Below are 14,634 nucleotides of genomic sequence, written 5' to 3'. Positions count from 1 at the left end.
ATAATTCTTTAGGATTCCAAATGAGAAGCAAATTAATTTTCAAGAAAAATGCAAATAAGTTATGGTCACAAGGGGTGAGTTAGAAAAACACAGAAGATGCTTCTTTTCAAAGATTAGAAGGCTTCCAAGTATTTAACCAAAAAGCTTTTCTCTCTTTTAGTTTTTGTTAGGTATGCAACTCAATTCAAGCTTCAATTAGTCTCAAGCATCACACAAACTCAGCTGACTGTTTCTTTTTGTATATACCTCACTTGCTGCAACATCTTCCAAACTTGTCGAATTGACAATGATGTCGTTATTATCATTGTTTTCATTCACCATGATGTCCTTTTTTAGGAATGGAAACGTATGATTTATATATTTCTGTTGATGTGTTTTCTTTAAAACTTACCTTATTTTTATTTTGTTGCTTATTTGCCAACTTTATGCAATATTGAATGTATTTATATCGCTGAAGTAATAATTCGTCAATTTCAGCAATGTCGTTATTAACTGCTGTCACTTGTTGATCTTGAATTACTTGCTGTTGTTGTTGTTGTTGATGTTGTCCTTGATGTCCTGCTTGTCGATATCTTACAAATGGATTTGTTGAATGTCGATTGCTACTTTGATTGATGTGTGATTGTGAGTCGTCGTTGGTTATGCCAAGTGTTGTTGGATTAACAACTCCAACAGTTGCTGCTTGATTGGTATTGTTACAGGCGTTGGCGGAGTTGTTGTTGTTATTATTGTTGTTGTTGTTACTAGGAACGCCACAAGATGAATGATTGTGGTAATGAAATGTATCGTTATCACGAGTTTGACTTGTTCGTCGGGGTATTGGACGGACGGGATAGCAAGAACGTTGGTTGTCTGGAAAATGATCTGAAAAAAGTAAAAAGAAAAAAGTTATTAATTTAAAGACAGAAATGATAAAAAGTAAAGACTGCTTTTTTATACTGTATGTGCTTTTAAGTCAATATCCACAAAGGAACTCGGATTTCTCCAGATCAATCTACCGTCAACCAGATTGATCATATTGCGATCGACACCTGACACGCTTCCAACATCATGGAAATCCGAACTTTTCGAGGAGCTAACATCGACTTGGACCACTACCTCGTTGTAGCCAAGGTAGCAGTTCGGGTTTCCAGACCCAAGGCAAAACAGGGAGGAGAAGTTACCTCTCTCGAAGTTCTCTGCCGTCAACACAATGTATCGAAAACCTGTGGCAACATTGCCAAGATACAATCAGAGAAGCCACCTCTGAAGTGTTTGGTTTCAAGCAGCCACCAACAAGGAACCACTGGTTTGATAAGGAATGTCGGCAACCAAATGCAGCCAAAAAACAGGCCGTAATATGTGAACGTCTAAAGCCCATCATCAACAACCTGAAAGGTCCTTATCAGTGTGGTTTTAGACCAAAAAAGTCCACAGTCGATTAAATATTCACATTACGGCAGATCCTGGACAAAACCCAAGAACATCAAATCAACACCTACCATCTTTTCGTCGATTTCAAGGCGGCATATGACAACAACTATATGGACGAGGTGTATAGAGCCATGTCTAGTTTTGGCATCCCTGCCAAACTTGTCCGTTTGTGCAGGATGACATTCATTCAAAAGTCTGTCTAATTACTAGCATATGCTGATTACATTGACATAATTAGAAGAACTCAGCGTGCTGTCATAGGAACTTTTGTGAGTATTGAGGCAGAGGCGGCAAAAAGGGTTAAACGGTTGATTAGTGCAAAACAAATTACATGCTGTCGTCAAGAAAGGACCTACAACACCGACGTCTTGCTCAAATCGTCATTATCGACAGACGTAACTTTGGGGAAGTCAAAGATTTCGTCTACCTAGGTTCCGCTGTAAACGCAGAAAACAACACCAGTGCTGAGATCAATAACCGCTGTTTTTTCGGCTTAGAAAGCAATTGAGTAGTAAAGTCCTCTATCGAGGGACCAAAGTGTCGCTATATAAGACCCTTATTATCCCCGTGCTGCTATACGGTGCAGAAGCATGGACTATAACAAAAGCGCATGAAAGCACCTTGGGTCGGTTAGAGAGAAAAGTTCTTCGTGTGAGCTACGGTCCCGTATGCATCGAAGGGGAGTGGAGGAGAAGATGGAACGACGAGCTGTACGGGCTGTACCACGACGTAGACTTAGCCGGAAGGGTAAAAGTCCAACCACTAAGATGGCTGGGTCACGTAGAGCGCATGGAAACCAATGCTCCTGACCGGAAAGTCTTCGAATCCACACCCACAGGACAGCGCAGTAGAGGAAGACCACGAATCAGGTGGCACGCACAAAGGGAAAGTGACCTCACCCAACTTGGAGCGCGAAATTGGAGACATCTAGCTAGGGACCGAGCTTGCTTATTATTTGAAAGCAGTCTTTCTACGAGCATAGGTTGCTTTTCACCATAGGCGTTTCAAGTCAAGTCAGAGTATTTTTTTTATTAAGATTATAATTTAGTTGACTATACAATATTCTATTTTCTTAATCTGGAGCTTTAGTTATAAATGCTTTTCAGGTGTTGTTTTTGTTAGCTTGGAAAATGTGGTAAAGTTGATTTTTCAGTATTAATAGAGTTGTTCATATCCACTCCTAAGATTTTTCTACAATCGTTACCAGTCACGAGGTTTATCACGAAATTTTTAATTCTGTGTCATGACCCGTCTTGAACCCGAAATGTTTATCCGGAATCATTTTGTTGTCCGCAGCCCACGAAAACTTTGCTGATGCTCGAAAAAAGGCTTATTGACCGAAGATTTGACGGGTTGGAGTTGTTCTTTCCTTTTTTCGGGAGAGGAGTCCAACGCACTAACCATCATGCGTTGAGTAGAACAAAATTATTAGATAACCATGAATTTATTTGATATTATTGGGTATTACTATAGAAGTGTATTTATATTGAATTTTTTTTCGCTCTAATTGAAATCTTGGTTGTCATTAACTGCCTATGCCCCATTGTTTACAAGGTTGAGTCTATACAAATAAATGATTACCAGAGCTAAGCTTTCCAAAGACATAATATGTATGTACATACATCTCAACAGTGGGCAATAGGTAGGCTAAAATGCCAGTTCTCTTTTAAATTATTTGTTAACGTTGTTATTTCTTATACTTTAGAATGATGTAAATGTTTTTCCAGTAAGCTTCGACATAGCATGAAAGGTAGGACTTTTATGTCAGAGGTCTACTTTTTACAGGTTAACAGTTCCTCGAAAATTAATTCTTGTAATGAAAACGGCTTTTGAAATAAGCCGTTTCGATTCTGAATGGTCTGAATCATAGGAAAGTATGTAAAAAGAAAAATTAAGAAATCTAAAAAACTCTGAAACTTTATCGTAAAATTATTGATAATAACATTTGAAAGTTTTGAAATAACCTTTAAGCAATGATAAATTTTCAATTTAGTCAAATAGTTTCATAGTTTGGAATTTTGAAAAACTTTTAAATATAATTTATTTTATTTCCTATTTTCAAAGAATTGAGTTGTTCCTTTGTATGTTAATGTTTCCAGCTTTGGTAAAATAAAGTATATGTGGTGCTTTTTGACATGACCTATCTTTAGTTTGTTTTGGTATCTAAATGATGTTAATTTATTCATAAAAACAAAATGGAACCAAGCAGAGTGCGTTTCCATTAAATCATTTTTTACGTCTATCAACACGATGAATTTCGACATAAATGCAGTGACTTGCTTAAGTTCTGATATAACGAAATAAATCTTGAGCGCCTTTTGCTTACCAAAAAAGTTCTTAAAGGTCATCTAGATCCGGTTTTGTGCTAGACACAATCGATTCCTTTCTTTACTTACTTACTTACTTACTTAAGGTGGCGCTACAGTCCTGTGTGAACTAGGGCCTCACCCAACAAACTTCTCCATCTAGCGCAGTCCCTAGCTAGATGTCTCCAGTTTCGCGCTCCAAGTTGTGTGAGGTCACCTTCCACTTGCGCGCGCCATGCCACCTGATCCGCGGTTTTCCTCTACTGCGCTGTCCTGTGGGTGCGGATTCGAAGACTTTCCGGGCCGGAGCATTGGTTTCCATGCGCTCTACGTGACCCAGCCATCTTAGTGGTTGGACTTTTACCCTTCTGGCTAAGTCTACGTCGCTGTACAGCCCGTACAGCTCGTCGTTCCATCTTCTCCTCCACTCCCCTTCGATGCATACGGGACCGTAGATCACACGAAGAACTTTTCTCTCTAACCGACCCAAGGTGCTTTCATGCGCTTTTGTTATAGTCCATGCTTCTGCATCGTATAGCAGGACGGGGATGATAAGGGTCTTATATAGCAGCAAGATGGTGGGTGTTGGTTTGGTGTTCTTGGGTTTTTTTCCAGGATCTGCCGTAATGTCAATATTTGATCGACTGTGGACTTTCCTGGTATAAAACCACACTGATAAGAACCTATCAGGTTGTTGATAATGGGCTTTAGATGTTTACATATTACGGCAGAGAATATTTTCCAAGACATGTTAAGTAGACTGATTCCTCAACAGTTGGTGCAGTTTAGAGGGTCTCCTTTTTTCAGGATCGGCCAAACAATACTGAGGTTCCGTTCATCTGGGAGGCTTTCTTCCGACCATATCTTACAGATAAGTTGGTGCATGCTCCTAACCAGCTTATCCCCAGCTGCTTTAAAGAGCTCGGCACTCAAGCCATCTGCTCCAGCGGCTTTATTAGACTTCAACTTAGATATGGCAATCTTTACTTCGTCTAAGTCGGGAGGACCGGATTGTTGGCTTTCATCGTCTATGTTGAATGCATCATCATCCTGCCTGACAGCAGTCGTAGCCGTTATACAGTCTGCAGAAGTGGTCCTTCCATATCCTCAGCATTGACTGCGGTTCCACTATGATGTTTCCACTTTCGTCTTTGCAGCCTTCGGTTCTAGGTTTATGTACCTGTGAATTTCGTTTCACCTGTTCATAAAACTTACGAACCTCATTCCTGCTTTTATATCTCTCAACATCTTCGACCGCACGCTTCTCATGCCCTCTCTTTTTCTTTCTGAGAAGTCGGCGTTCCTCTCGCCTCTTCTGCTCATAGAGCTCACCAGCAGCTCTCGTCCTTTTATGCAGCGCCGCTTTGCGTGCCTGTTGTTTGGCTGCATTTGCCTGCCGACATTCCCGACATTCATCAAACCAGGGGTTCCTTGTTGGTGGCTGTTTGAAACCCAGCACATCAGAGGCGGCTTCTCTGATTGCATCTTGGCAATGTTGCCACTGGTTTTCGATACATTGTGTTGGCGGTAGAGAACTTCGAGAGAGGTTACTTGTAACTCGATCGGAAAAGGATTTTGCGATCTCTGGCGATTGTATGCCGTTCGACGTTGTACCTTCTCCCAGCACCTCCCTGTTTTGCCTTGGGTCTGGAGATCCGAAGTGCTACCTTGGCTACAACGAGGTAGTGGTCCGAGTCGATGTAAGCTCCGCGGAAAGTTCGTACATCCATAATGCTGGAAGCGTGTCTGGCGTCTATCGCAATATGGTCAATCTGGTTGACGGTAGATTGATCTGGAGAAGTCCAAGTTCCTTTGTGGATATTGAGGTGTGGAAAACGCGTACTGGCTACCATGACGTTTCGCCCCGCAGCAAAATCTATGAGCCTGAATCCATTGTCGGAAGTGTTGTCGTGCAGGCTGTTCTTCCCGATTATTCCACCAAAGATGTCTTCCCTTCCTAGCTTGGCATTAAAATCGCCCAGGACTATTTTAATATCGTACCTGAGGCACTGCTCATATGTTTTGTCTAGGAGCTCGAAAAACATATCTTTGATGTTGTCGTCTTTCTCTTCTGTGGGGGCGTGCGCGCATATCAGGCTAATGTTGCCGAATTTAGCCTTGATGCGTATGGTCATGAGGAGCTCATTGATGCACCTATAGCTCAAGACTTCTTGCCTTAGTCTGACTCCAATGACGAAGCCGCATCCAAATAAGCGCTGTTGGTTTTCGTGGTAGCAGTCATCATAGTAAATATCGCAGTTTTTCATCCTCTTTTTGCCCGGCCCATCCCATCGTATTTCCTTGGCTTGTTGGTGCTTCGCAACTATGAAAGCTTTTACGTGGCCAGGAAGTCACCCCGCCGCACAACCCCCAACCTGGAGGGCCAGATTCTAAGTATAACTCCAAGGATGGGGAGCCGGATAAAACCGCTCCTTACAGGCCTGGGCTCCGAATAAGTCGAAGAAGCCCCATAAGGTGTTCACTGTTTACCTAGCTAAAATTATAAAGATACCACTTGGAAGTACATATTTACTTTATGCTCGTTAAAAATCTTACTATTACTAAATGGCGTAAGGAAATGCGCAAGAAATTCAATTGCGGTGGTTTTATAGATTTGGAGAACCATTAAGAATTTTATTAAAAATCAAAAATCTTACAGAGTGTTTTTTTATGTATGCGGCTGGCTTGAATAATGTTGATCGCATTTGTACGTCTACGTACACTTGCGATTTCACATAACCCCACAAAAAAGAAAGAAAACTATTAATTTGGTAATAAACTAGCACGATTTGCAAACATTCTTAAGGAGTAAGTTTATTTATGGCAAACTTAATCAAGTAATGGCTGTCAAAAAGGCCAACTCAGAAATTGGGCCAATAAGTTAGGACTTAACGTCAACACACTTAATTCAGAACTGGTTCTTTTCACGTAAAAACGAAAAATTCTAATTATGGACTGGTGTTTCCCTACACTTTACTAGTACTGCAAAATATCTTGGATTGCCTTCTACTTCTGCAATTTTTGGTAAAAAATGGAGTCCAAGCCCTAAAACCATCCTTTTGATCTAGAAAGATCAATAAAGCTTCCAAACTACTGCAGCAGAAGTACTGGCGGTGATCCTCTAAGGATCATTCTTCCCACAATATGGAAGACAAATGCATAGACATATTTCATTATTTCTTTCGTATGTCAAGGCAAAATTTGCCACTTTTACAAAGTTAAGACTGGTACAGCAATGCGGTAGGGAGCTCCGTCTGACGGGTCCTAGGACACTGCGACATTGACGGTAATGAAAAGGCAGCCAAAGTCATATGGTATCAATAAAATTCAGGACAATTGAGCAGGTAAATGAACAAATACACAAAAGTTTCATTGAAATCTCAAACAGCGGATGAGCAGCTCTTGAAACTTGCAGAGTTTCTAGAAATCTATGACCAAAGATTTCCAAAGATAAAACGAAATTGCTTTTTTTTAACTAGGTAGGCCTCAGTTGTCCACTAATATGTATACTAACAGGTCAAAACTTATTGGGTACCTACATGAACACAATGGTTATCGGCTCATCTGATTTATGTAGAGGATGTGAGGACGAGGAGACGGAAGAAGATTCCTTCCACTTTCTATACGAATACTAAAGCAATCCGTGTAGTTCGGCTAATGAAAGAATATATCTAAACTGATAGGCACTCCTAGCCGAACGGGTATTACGGTTGAATTGTTTAAGGGGAAGAATGCAACTGGCTATTTCACTAGATCATTGATTAAAACAATGACAGGCATGATACCTTGCATTCAAGAGAAGCAAATGTCTCGGTTTAGAGCTCTTTTTTCGATTCTTTCCAGAAGACTTAAGTACGTTATTAGAGCACCAGTCCAAATGTAAGAATTATACTCGAGTTTTGGACGAATAAAAGATTTGTAAATTATAGCCTGATCAGAAGGGGTATTAAACTTCTTGCTTCGTCGGCGATAATCGAAACACTTAGCAACATTTTTTGCGATGTCAAATATATGGTCACTGATAACAATTGTAATGCAAATACCTAGGACTGATAGTTGTTCAGTCTCCTCGATGCAACTACCACTCATGGAAAGTGGCATTGGGGGAGGGTTTGGGACAGTAGACAGCATTGGGTTTTCGAAGCATTAAATTCTACACGGTTTTTGATTCCCCATTGAACAATGCTGTCAAGATCAGAATATAATGAGCTTATTATACGCTGCCGTTGTTAGTCCACATCCGAAGCAAGGATGAGAATCTAAAAACGAATATAAAAAACCTCAGGGTACTGTCATCAGCGAATAAATTAATAGGGTTAGAAGTTTCAGAAAAAACAACATCATCAATACCAAATGCCTTTGAAATACCAAGTGCAATAATCTTACTTTCTCCAAAACGATGTAAAGATTTGTTCCATGGTTCGGTGAAACCATAAGATTACCAGTGGATCTATTGCAACGAAAGCCATACTGCCGGTCATTAGGAAGCTTCCGTTCTTCACGATATTTTTTAAGCTGAAAATCAATCAGCGTTTCCACGACCTTGGAAAGAAGGAACGTAAATGCAATTGGACGGTAGTTAGAGGGGAGGAAAATTCGCCCTTTTTAGGGACAGGCTCGACAAATGCAGTTCTAAATCCACTTGGAAAGATACCTGTAAAATAGGACAGATGGAAAAGCTTACGCAGTGGTTTTGCCTGCATTGAAGAAACCTCCTCAGAACAATAGCGGGATACTATCCGGGCCAGCGCCTTTTTGAATGTCAAGATCTCTTAGTACTCTAGCAACTGTAACAGTGCGAAAGAAGATTTGTCCCATACAAACGTTTACGCTTGGCATCATCGAATTAATTGCAAACTAAGCTGCAAGTAAATTGGCTTTATCAATCAAGCTTACGTAGGGAGTGTCATTGAAAACGAGCGTAGAAACTGAAGGTGTCGTAGTTTTGTGCACATTTTTTACAAATGACCACAAATGTTCACTTCGTTTTGGGACATTATAGTATTTTTTGTCCTAATTTCTGGCCATGCAAGCCCAAAAGAAGAATGCCAATATTAGGAAATTACTTGTTTGACGACTTATGCAACGTCTCGTCCTAGCCACCTAGACATTCTCAAATTTTCCCATAAATCAGGGTGGTTCAGGGACGCGGCCTTAACCTAAATCTTCATCAACCTTTCCACACCCTTCCGAATACCTCGAACCCTGAGTTACCAGGTAACTACTTTACCTTGTTCCAACAGATAAAAAATTGCGTAGGCCAGGAAATATTACATTTAGGAAGCTGTTCATTACTTAGAAAGTGTTTTTAAAATCATTTTAAACGCGTGGAAGAGGTATCGACACAACAGTATAAACATTTGAAATGAAATAGTTATTGAGATTTTTATCATTTCGGAATTTCAGTATAGTTTAACAAAGAAAATAATCGAAGGTAGGTCTGGAAGTCTTCTGTATGGTGGCCCTTATTCTCTTTGGGATACTTAAGGAAGGCAGTTTTAATTGCCAAACAATTTGAAAACTTTTTGAAATGAAACAAAAATTATTTGATTTATTAATCTCAAGAAACTAAAACATATCATACATAATAATTATTTCATTAAATAATACAAAATGTATGTATTTTTGGATATAAAAGATAAACAAAAACAATCTTAAATGTCAACTCAACCAATTTTCTAGGTTATTGTACGATTATTTATGATTTTCCACCAACCTACAACATCCGGACATCTATATCCATAAATCTTTCGTGTAGTATTTTCCAGAAGAAAACAAAATTGTTTAACAAAATTCCTTTTCATGAACTCATGTTTTTATAATAATCTTGAAGAATAAAATCGTTATTCATAATTATTTCATCTCACTCAGAGATTTTTTAATCGAATTCGAATCTCCTCGGAGAAATTCTCAAAATTGTCAAAAACAACAAAACTTGAAAGTGACGTATTTTTTGTCAAATGAGTTCCTCATTTACTTCATTTGGTTAATGAGCGTTTTTGTGGTTTTTATTGAGCAATTTTTCACTCTTTCTCTTTCCAAAAGTTTAAGGGGCAAGTTTTTGAGCATTTCTTTTAATAGAAATATTAATCAGAAGTTATCATTCAAAAAACAAAAACAAAATATAATTGTATTCCGCGTTCACCTTTTGAAAAACTAATTTTTTCTTGCTTAGTGTTTTTTGAAGACTAAAACATAAAGTTACGTTGCCAACGCAAGATCAAAGTATACAAAAAAGTTCATTTTCTAAAAATAACTTTGCGTAGAATGTTCTATTTTTTAAAATTTCAAGCAAAACTAAAAGAATTGACACTTTTTCTTCTACTCACCAATTTCAAAGCACGTTGTACTATCCAAATTATTTGGTGGTCCTGCAGCTAATGGTGTCACCGGCGGCTGATGACGATGATGATAATGATGGTTCTGTCTCTTGGCGCTGGGTAGCTGTGACGATTGTGATGATTCCGTAACCGACAAAAAGTAATCCTTTATAAAATCGAAAGAAAATTTAAAGTCGTATTAGGAACTTTTGCTCTTTTCTTTTTTTGTTCGTTTTTTTTTGAAATAATTTACTTATTTAGAAAAATATTTACTAAAAATACAAAACTATTTCGAATCGAAAGAAGAATTTTTATAGCACACACAAGAAAAAAAAACACTCGAGAAAGAAAATAAAATAAATTTGAATTGAATTCGACACGAGAAAACGGAACTCGATTCGATTCGGAGGAAAGAAAAATCGTTTCTGTGCAACGAGTTGAGAATTTTCAAAATTGAAATCGAGATTTTTTGTATTTGTATTTCAGTTATTTTTAGAAAAATTATATTCTCTCTTGAGTATTTCGAGAGGTGTTTTAAAGAATGTGTCGTCTCTAAACTGCCCATTACTACATTAGAATCCTCAGCTTTTTCGTTTCTGAATTTAAAACAAAAATATCGTTTTTTTTGGCGCGTCAAGGCGGGTTTTTGATAATTGTAAGTGGCAGAAAATAAAACGGAAGAAGAGCGATAGAATGCATTTGCATTTTTAATTTTTCAATATTTTTTTGGAAATGCTTGTGTACTTTTCATTGGAAACCAAACAAACATGAATGAGATTTTTTGTTTTCAATTTTGAAATAGCGCAGAAGTTCAAAATCAGTGGGTGAGAGATGTGGGAGTGGGAGTGAGTGCAGAGCACAAAAGGTGAGAAACTGTTTACAGATAATAGATAGATATAAAATTATTAAATATATACAAAGTAGATTCGGTTATTTTTAAAACTGATGACGACAATTTTTGTTTTTGATCTTGAGTAGAAAATTTGGAAGTGCATCATTTACTTTATTAGGCAGGCAACTTATGAAGGGAACATCCTTTAAAATTTGTGTTGTTATTTTGTAGGTTTTAGAATTTTTGATTGCTCAAAAGAAAAAAGGCGGAAACAATTGCGAATTTAGTTGAAACAGTAGGAATAAATTTTAAAATTATTCGAACCTCATAACATGATATTTTACTATGATCACATCTTTGAAATAATGGTCAAACTGAAATTATCGACCGATTGCACTAACAGACGTCCCTTTTTTCAAGGCTATACAAAAGGCTGTGGAATGTGAGCTTCTTAAGGACCAGCAGTATTACTTTTGTAGCAATAGGTAAGCTGATGATCGCATGGTTGATCCTACCGAAAGTATGATTATTGCATTTGATATTTCGAAGCAATTTCATAAAGTCTCACAGCTTGCTCTCTTATTGAATCTTCGTTGGATTCGAAGAAGAATGATTGTGTTTTAAGCTGTGTGATACGTAGCGCAATCATGTTGAAACCATATGTCTTCAGTGCCTATAACATTCAACTCAGACTAAAAGGCGGTGATCATCGACCTATGGCGATCGCCGCAGCAACATTTTTGAAAAAGTACGGACTGATGACGCCTCCAGCCAAGACTCCACACTAAACAATAAACTTTAACTTTATTTGGATGCAATGACACATTAGTGTTATCCCAATTCCGGAAATGTTGTTTACTAGCGTTCCCATTCATCCAAAATTGGTCTCATGCCTCAAGATGATACTTCGACTAAAATTGGAATCAATTTAAAACTACTACTACAGATGTTGGATTTTGTATGAGTGCAGGCCTAAATCACGATGCAAAATTCATCATGTTGTGGTCTGCGACAGGCTAAGTTATTATAAGCGACGACGCGGAATCGGCTGACTCAGATTCTGTTGGAAACTTTTCACCAACAGCGGCGACTTTTTCGGCAGATCTTGCGCTTCTTTGACGTACAAGTGTAGGCTGATTAATCACGGAGCTGGTGGACTTGAATTTGGCCACCAAACGTTAAATTTGAAGGATTACTATGTACCCATTTAAAAGGGCGCAACGTGCGCATAGTTGCTACTAGAGAACACCCATTTTGATAATAAAATGTTGTCATTTGCACGTAATTTGTCTTTGGTGAGTGATAAAAAAAGATATCGTGACAAAAAGTAAGGCTTGCTTAGTCCTGTGTGAACTATAAACTTCTCCATCTAGCTCGGTCCCTAGCTTGTTCGCGCCACCTGATTCGGGGTCTTCCTCTACTGCGCAGTCCTGTGGGTGTGGATTCGAAGACTTTCCGGGCCGGAGCATTGGTTTTCATGCGTCTACGTGACCCAGCCATCTTAGTCCTTGGACTTTTACGCTTCTGGCTAAGTCTACGTCGCTGTACAGCCCGTACAGCTCGTCGTTTAATCTTCTCCTCCACTCTCCTTCGACGCATACGGTACCGTAGATCACACGAAGAACTTTTCTCTCGAACCGACCCAAAGTGCTTTCATCCGCTTTTGTCATAGTCCATGCTTCTGCACCGTATAGCAGGACGGGGATGATAAGGGTCTTATATAGCAACACTTTGGTCGAGAGAGGGGACTAGACCACTCAATTGCTTTCTTAGTCCAAAGAAACAGCGTTTGATCTTAGCGCTGGTGTTGTTTTCTGCGTTTACAGCGGAGCCTAGTTAGACGAAGTTCCTGACTACCTCAAAGTTACGTCTGTCGATGGCTGAGTTCTTCCGATTATGTCAATGTCATCAGTATATGCTAGTAATCGGACAGACTTTTGAAAGACAGTGCCTCTAGTGTTGGCCTGTGAGCTCGATGTTAAAAAAAAATCGCATGACAGCGCATCACCTTGTTTAAAACCTTTTTTGACATCGAAAGGTTCTTTTGAGTTTTTTCCAACCTTTATGAAGCAGCGTGAGATCTCCATGGACATTCTGCAAAAACTGACGAGTTTGTTAGAGATGCCAAAACTAGACATAGCTCTATACAGATCGTCCCTTTAGATGCTGTCATATTCGGCCTTGAAATCGATGAAAAGATGATGGGTGTTGGTTTGGTGTTCGTGGGTTTTTTCCAGGATCTGCCGTAATGTCAATATTTGATCGACTGTGGACTTTCCTGATCTAAAACCACACTGATAAGAACCTATCAGGTTGTTAATAATGGGCTTCAGATGTTCTCATATTATGGCAGAGAATATTTTCTAAGACATGTAAAGTAGGCTGATTCCTCAACAGTTGGTGCAGTTTAGAGGGCCTCCTTCTTTCAGGATCAGGCAAGCAATACTGAGGTTCCGTTCATCGTGCATGCTTTCTTCCGACCATATCTTACAGATAAGTTGGTGCATGCTCCCAACTAACTAATTCCTAACTGCTGTAAACAGCTCGGCATTCAAGCCATCCGCTCCAGCGGCTTCATTAGACCTAGATATGGCAATCTATACTTCGTCTAAGTGGGGAGGACGGGATTGTTGGCTTTCGTCGTCTATTTTGAATGGATCATCCTGCCTGAGAGCGGAATTCAGTTCTTCATCGCCATTATACAATCTGCAGAAGTGGTCCTTCCATATCCTCAGCATTGACTGCGGTTCTACTATGATGTTTCCACTTTCGTCTTTGCAGCCTTCGGTTCTAGGTTTATGTACCTGTGAATTTCGTTTCACTTGTTCATAAAACTTTCGAACTTCATTCCTGCTTTTAAACCTCTCAACATCTTCGACCGCACGCTTCTCATGACCTCTCTTTTTCCTTCTGAGAAGTGGGCGTTTCTCTCGCCTCTTCTGTTCATAGAGCTTATGAGCAGCTCTCGTCCTTTTATGCAGCGCCGCTTTGCGTGCCTGTTGTTTGGCTGCATTTGCCTGCCGACATTCCCGACATTCATCAAACCAGGGGTTCCTTGTTGGTGGCTGTTTGAAACCCAGCACATCAGAGGCGGCTTCTCTGATTGCATCTTGGCAATGTGCCACTGGTTTTCGATACATTGTGTTGGCGGCAGAGAACTTCGAGAGAGGTTACTTGTAACTCGGTCGGAAAAGGATTTTGCTATCTCTGGCGATTGTAGCCGTTCGACGTTGTACCTTCTCCCAGCACCTCCCTGTTTTGCCTTGGGTCTGGAAATCCGAAGTGCTACCTTGGCTACAACGAGGTAGTGGTCCGAGTCGATGTAAGCTCCGCGGAAAGTTCGTACATCCATAATGCTGGAAGCGTGTCTGGCGTCTATCGCAATATGGTCAATCTGGTTGACGGTAGATTGATCTGGAGAAGTCCAAGTTCCTTTGTGGATGTTGAGGTTTGGAAAACGCGTACTGGCTACCATGACGTTTCGCCCGCAGCAAAATCTATGAGCCTGAATCCGTTGTCGGAAGTGTTGTCGTGCAGGCTGTTTTTCCCGATTATTCCACCAAACATGTCTTCCCTTCGTAGCTAGGACACTGCTCATATGTTTTGTCTAAGAGCTTAAAAAACATACCTTTGGTGTTGTCATCTTTCTGTTCTGTGCGTGCGCGATTTTTTTATTTTTCTTTTTTATTTTTTGTTTGAAACTTCTAACCCACTTAATTGTTTCGCTGATAACAGTACCCTCAGCTTTTCATATTCGTTTATA

General features: G+C 39.6%; 1 protein-coding gene across 3 annotated transcripts in view; it reads right to left on the bottom strand.

Moving 5' to 3' along the window:
* The window catches only part of LOC129941160 (uncharacterized), a 36,412-nt gene that overhangs the window by 14,584 nt on the left and 7,194 nt on the right, over positions 1–14,634 (bottom strand). Inside the window, exons 1-4 of one of the 3 annotated variants that reach the window (XM_056049729.1) lie at positions 10,313–10,469; positions 10,049–10,205; positions 392–864; positions 247–327 (exon numbers count right to left, since the gene is read on the bottom strand). In XM_056049729.1, the coding sequence (XP_055905704.1) occupies positions 247–321 (75 nt within the window). In that variant the 5' untranslated portion in view covers positions 322–327; positions 392–864; positions 10,049–10,205; positions 10,313–10,469. Of the gene's footprint in view, positions 1–246; positions 328–391; positions 865–10,048; positions 10,206–10,312; positions 10,470–14,634 lie in introns of those variants that run through there. The other 2 variants (XM_056049727.1, XM_056049728.1) reach the window with 2 other exon arrangements.

Source organism: Eupeodes corollae, chromosome 1 (genome assembly GCF_945859685.1).
Source record: "Eupeodes corollae chromosome 1, idEupCoro1.1, whole genome shotgun sequence".
Classification (NCBI taxonomy): Eukaryota; Metazoa; Arthropoda; class Insecta; order Diptera; family Syrphidae; genus Eupeodes; species Eupeodes corollae.
The sequence above is the reverse complement of the archived record's forward strand: the minus strand, read 5'-3'. Positions and strand labels throughout refer to the sequence as shown.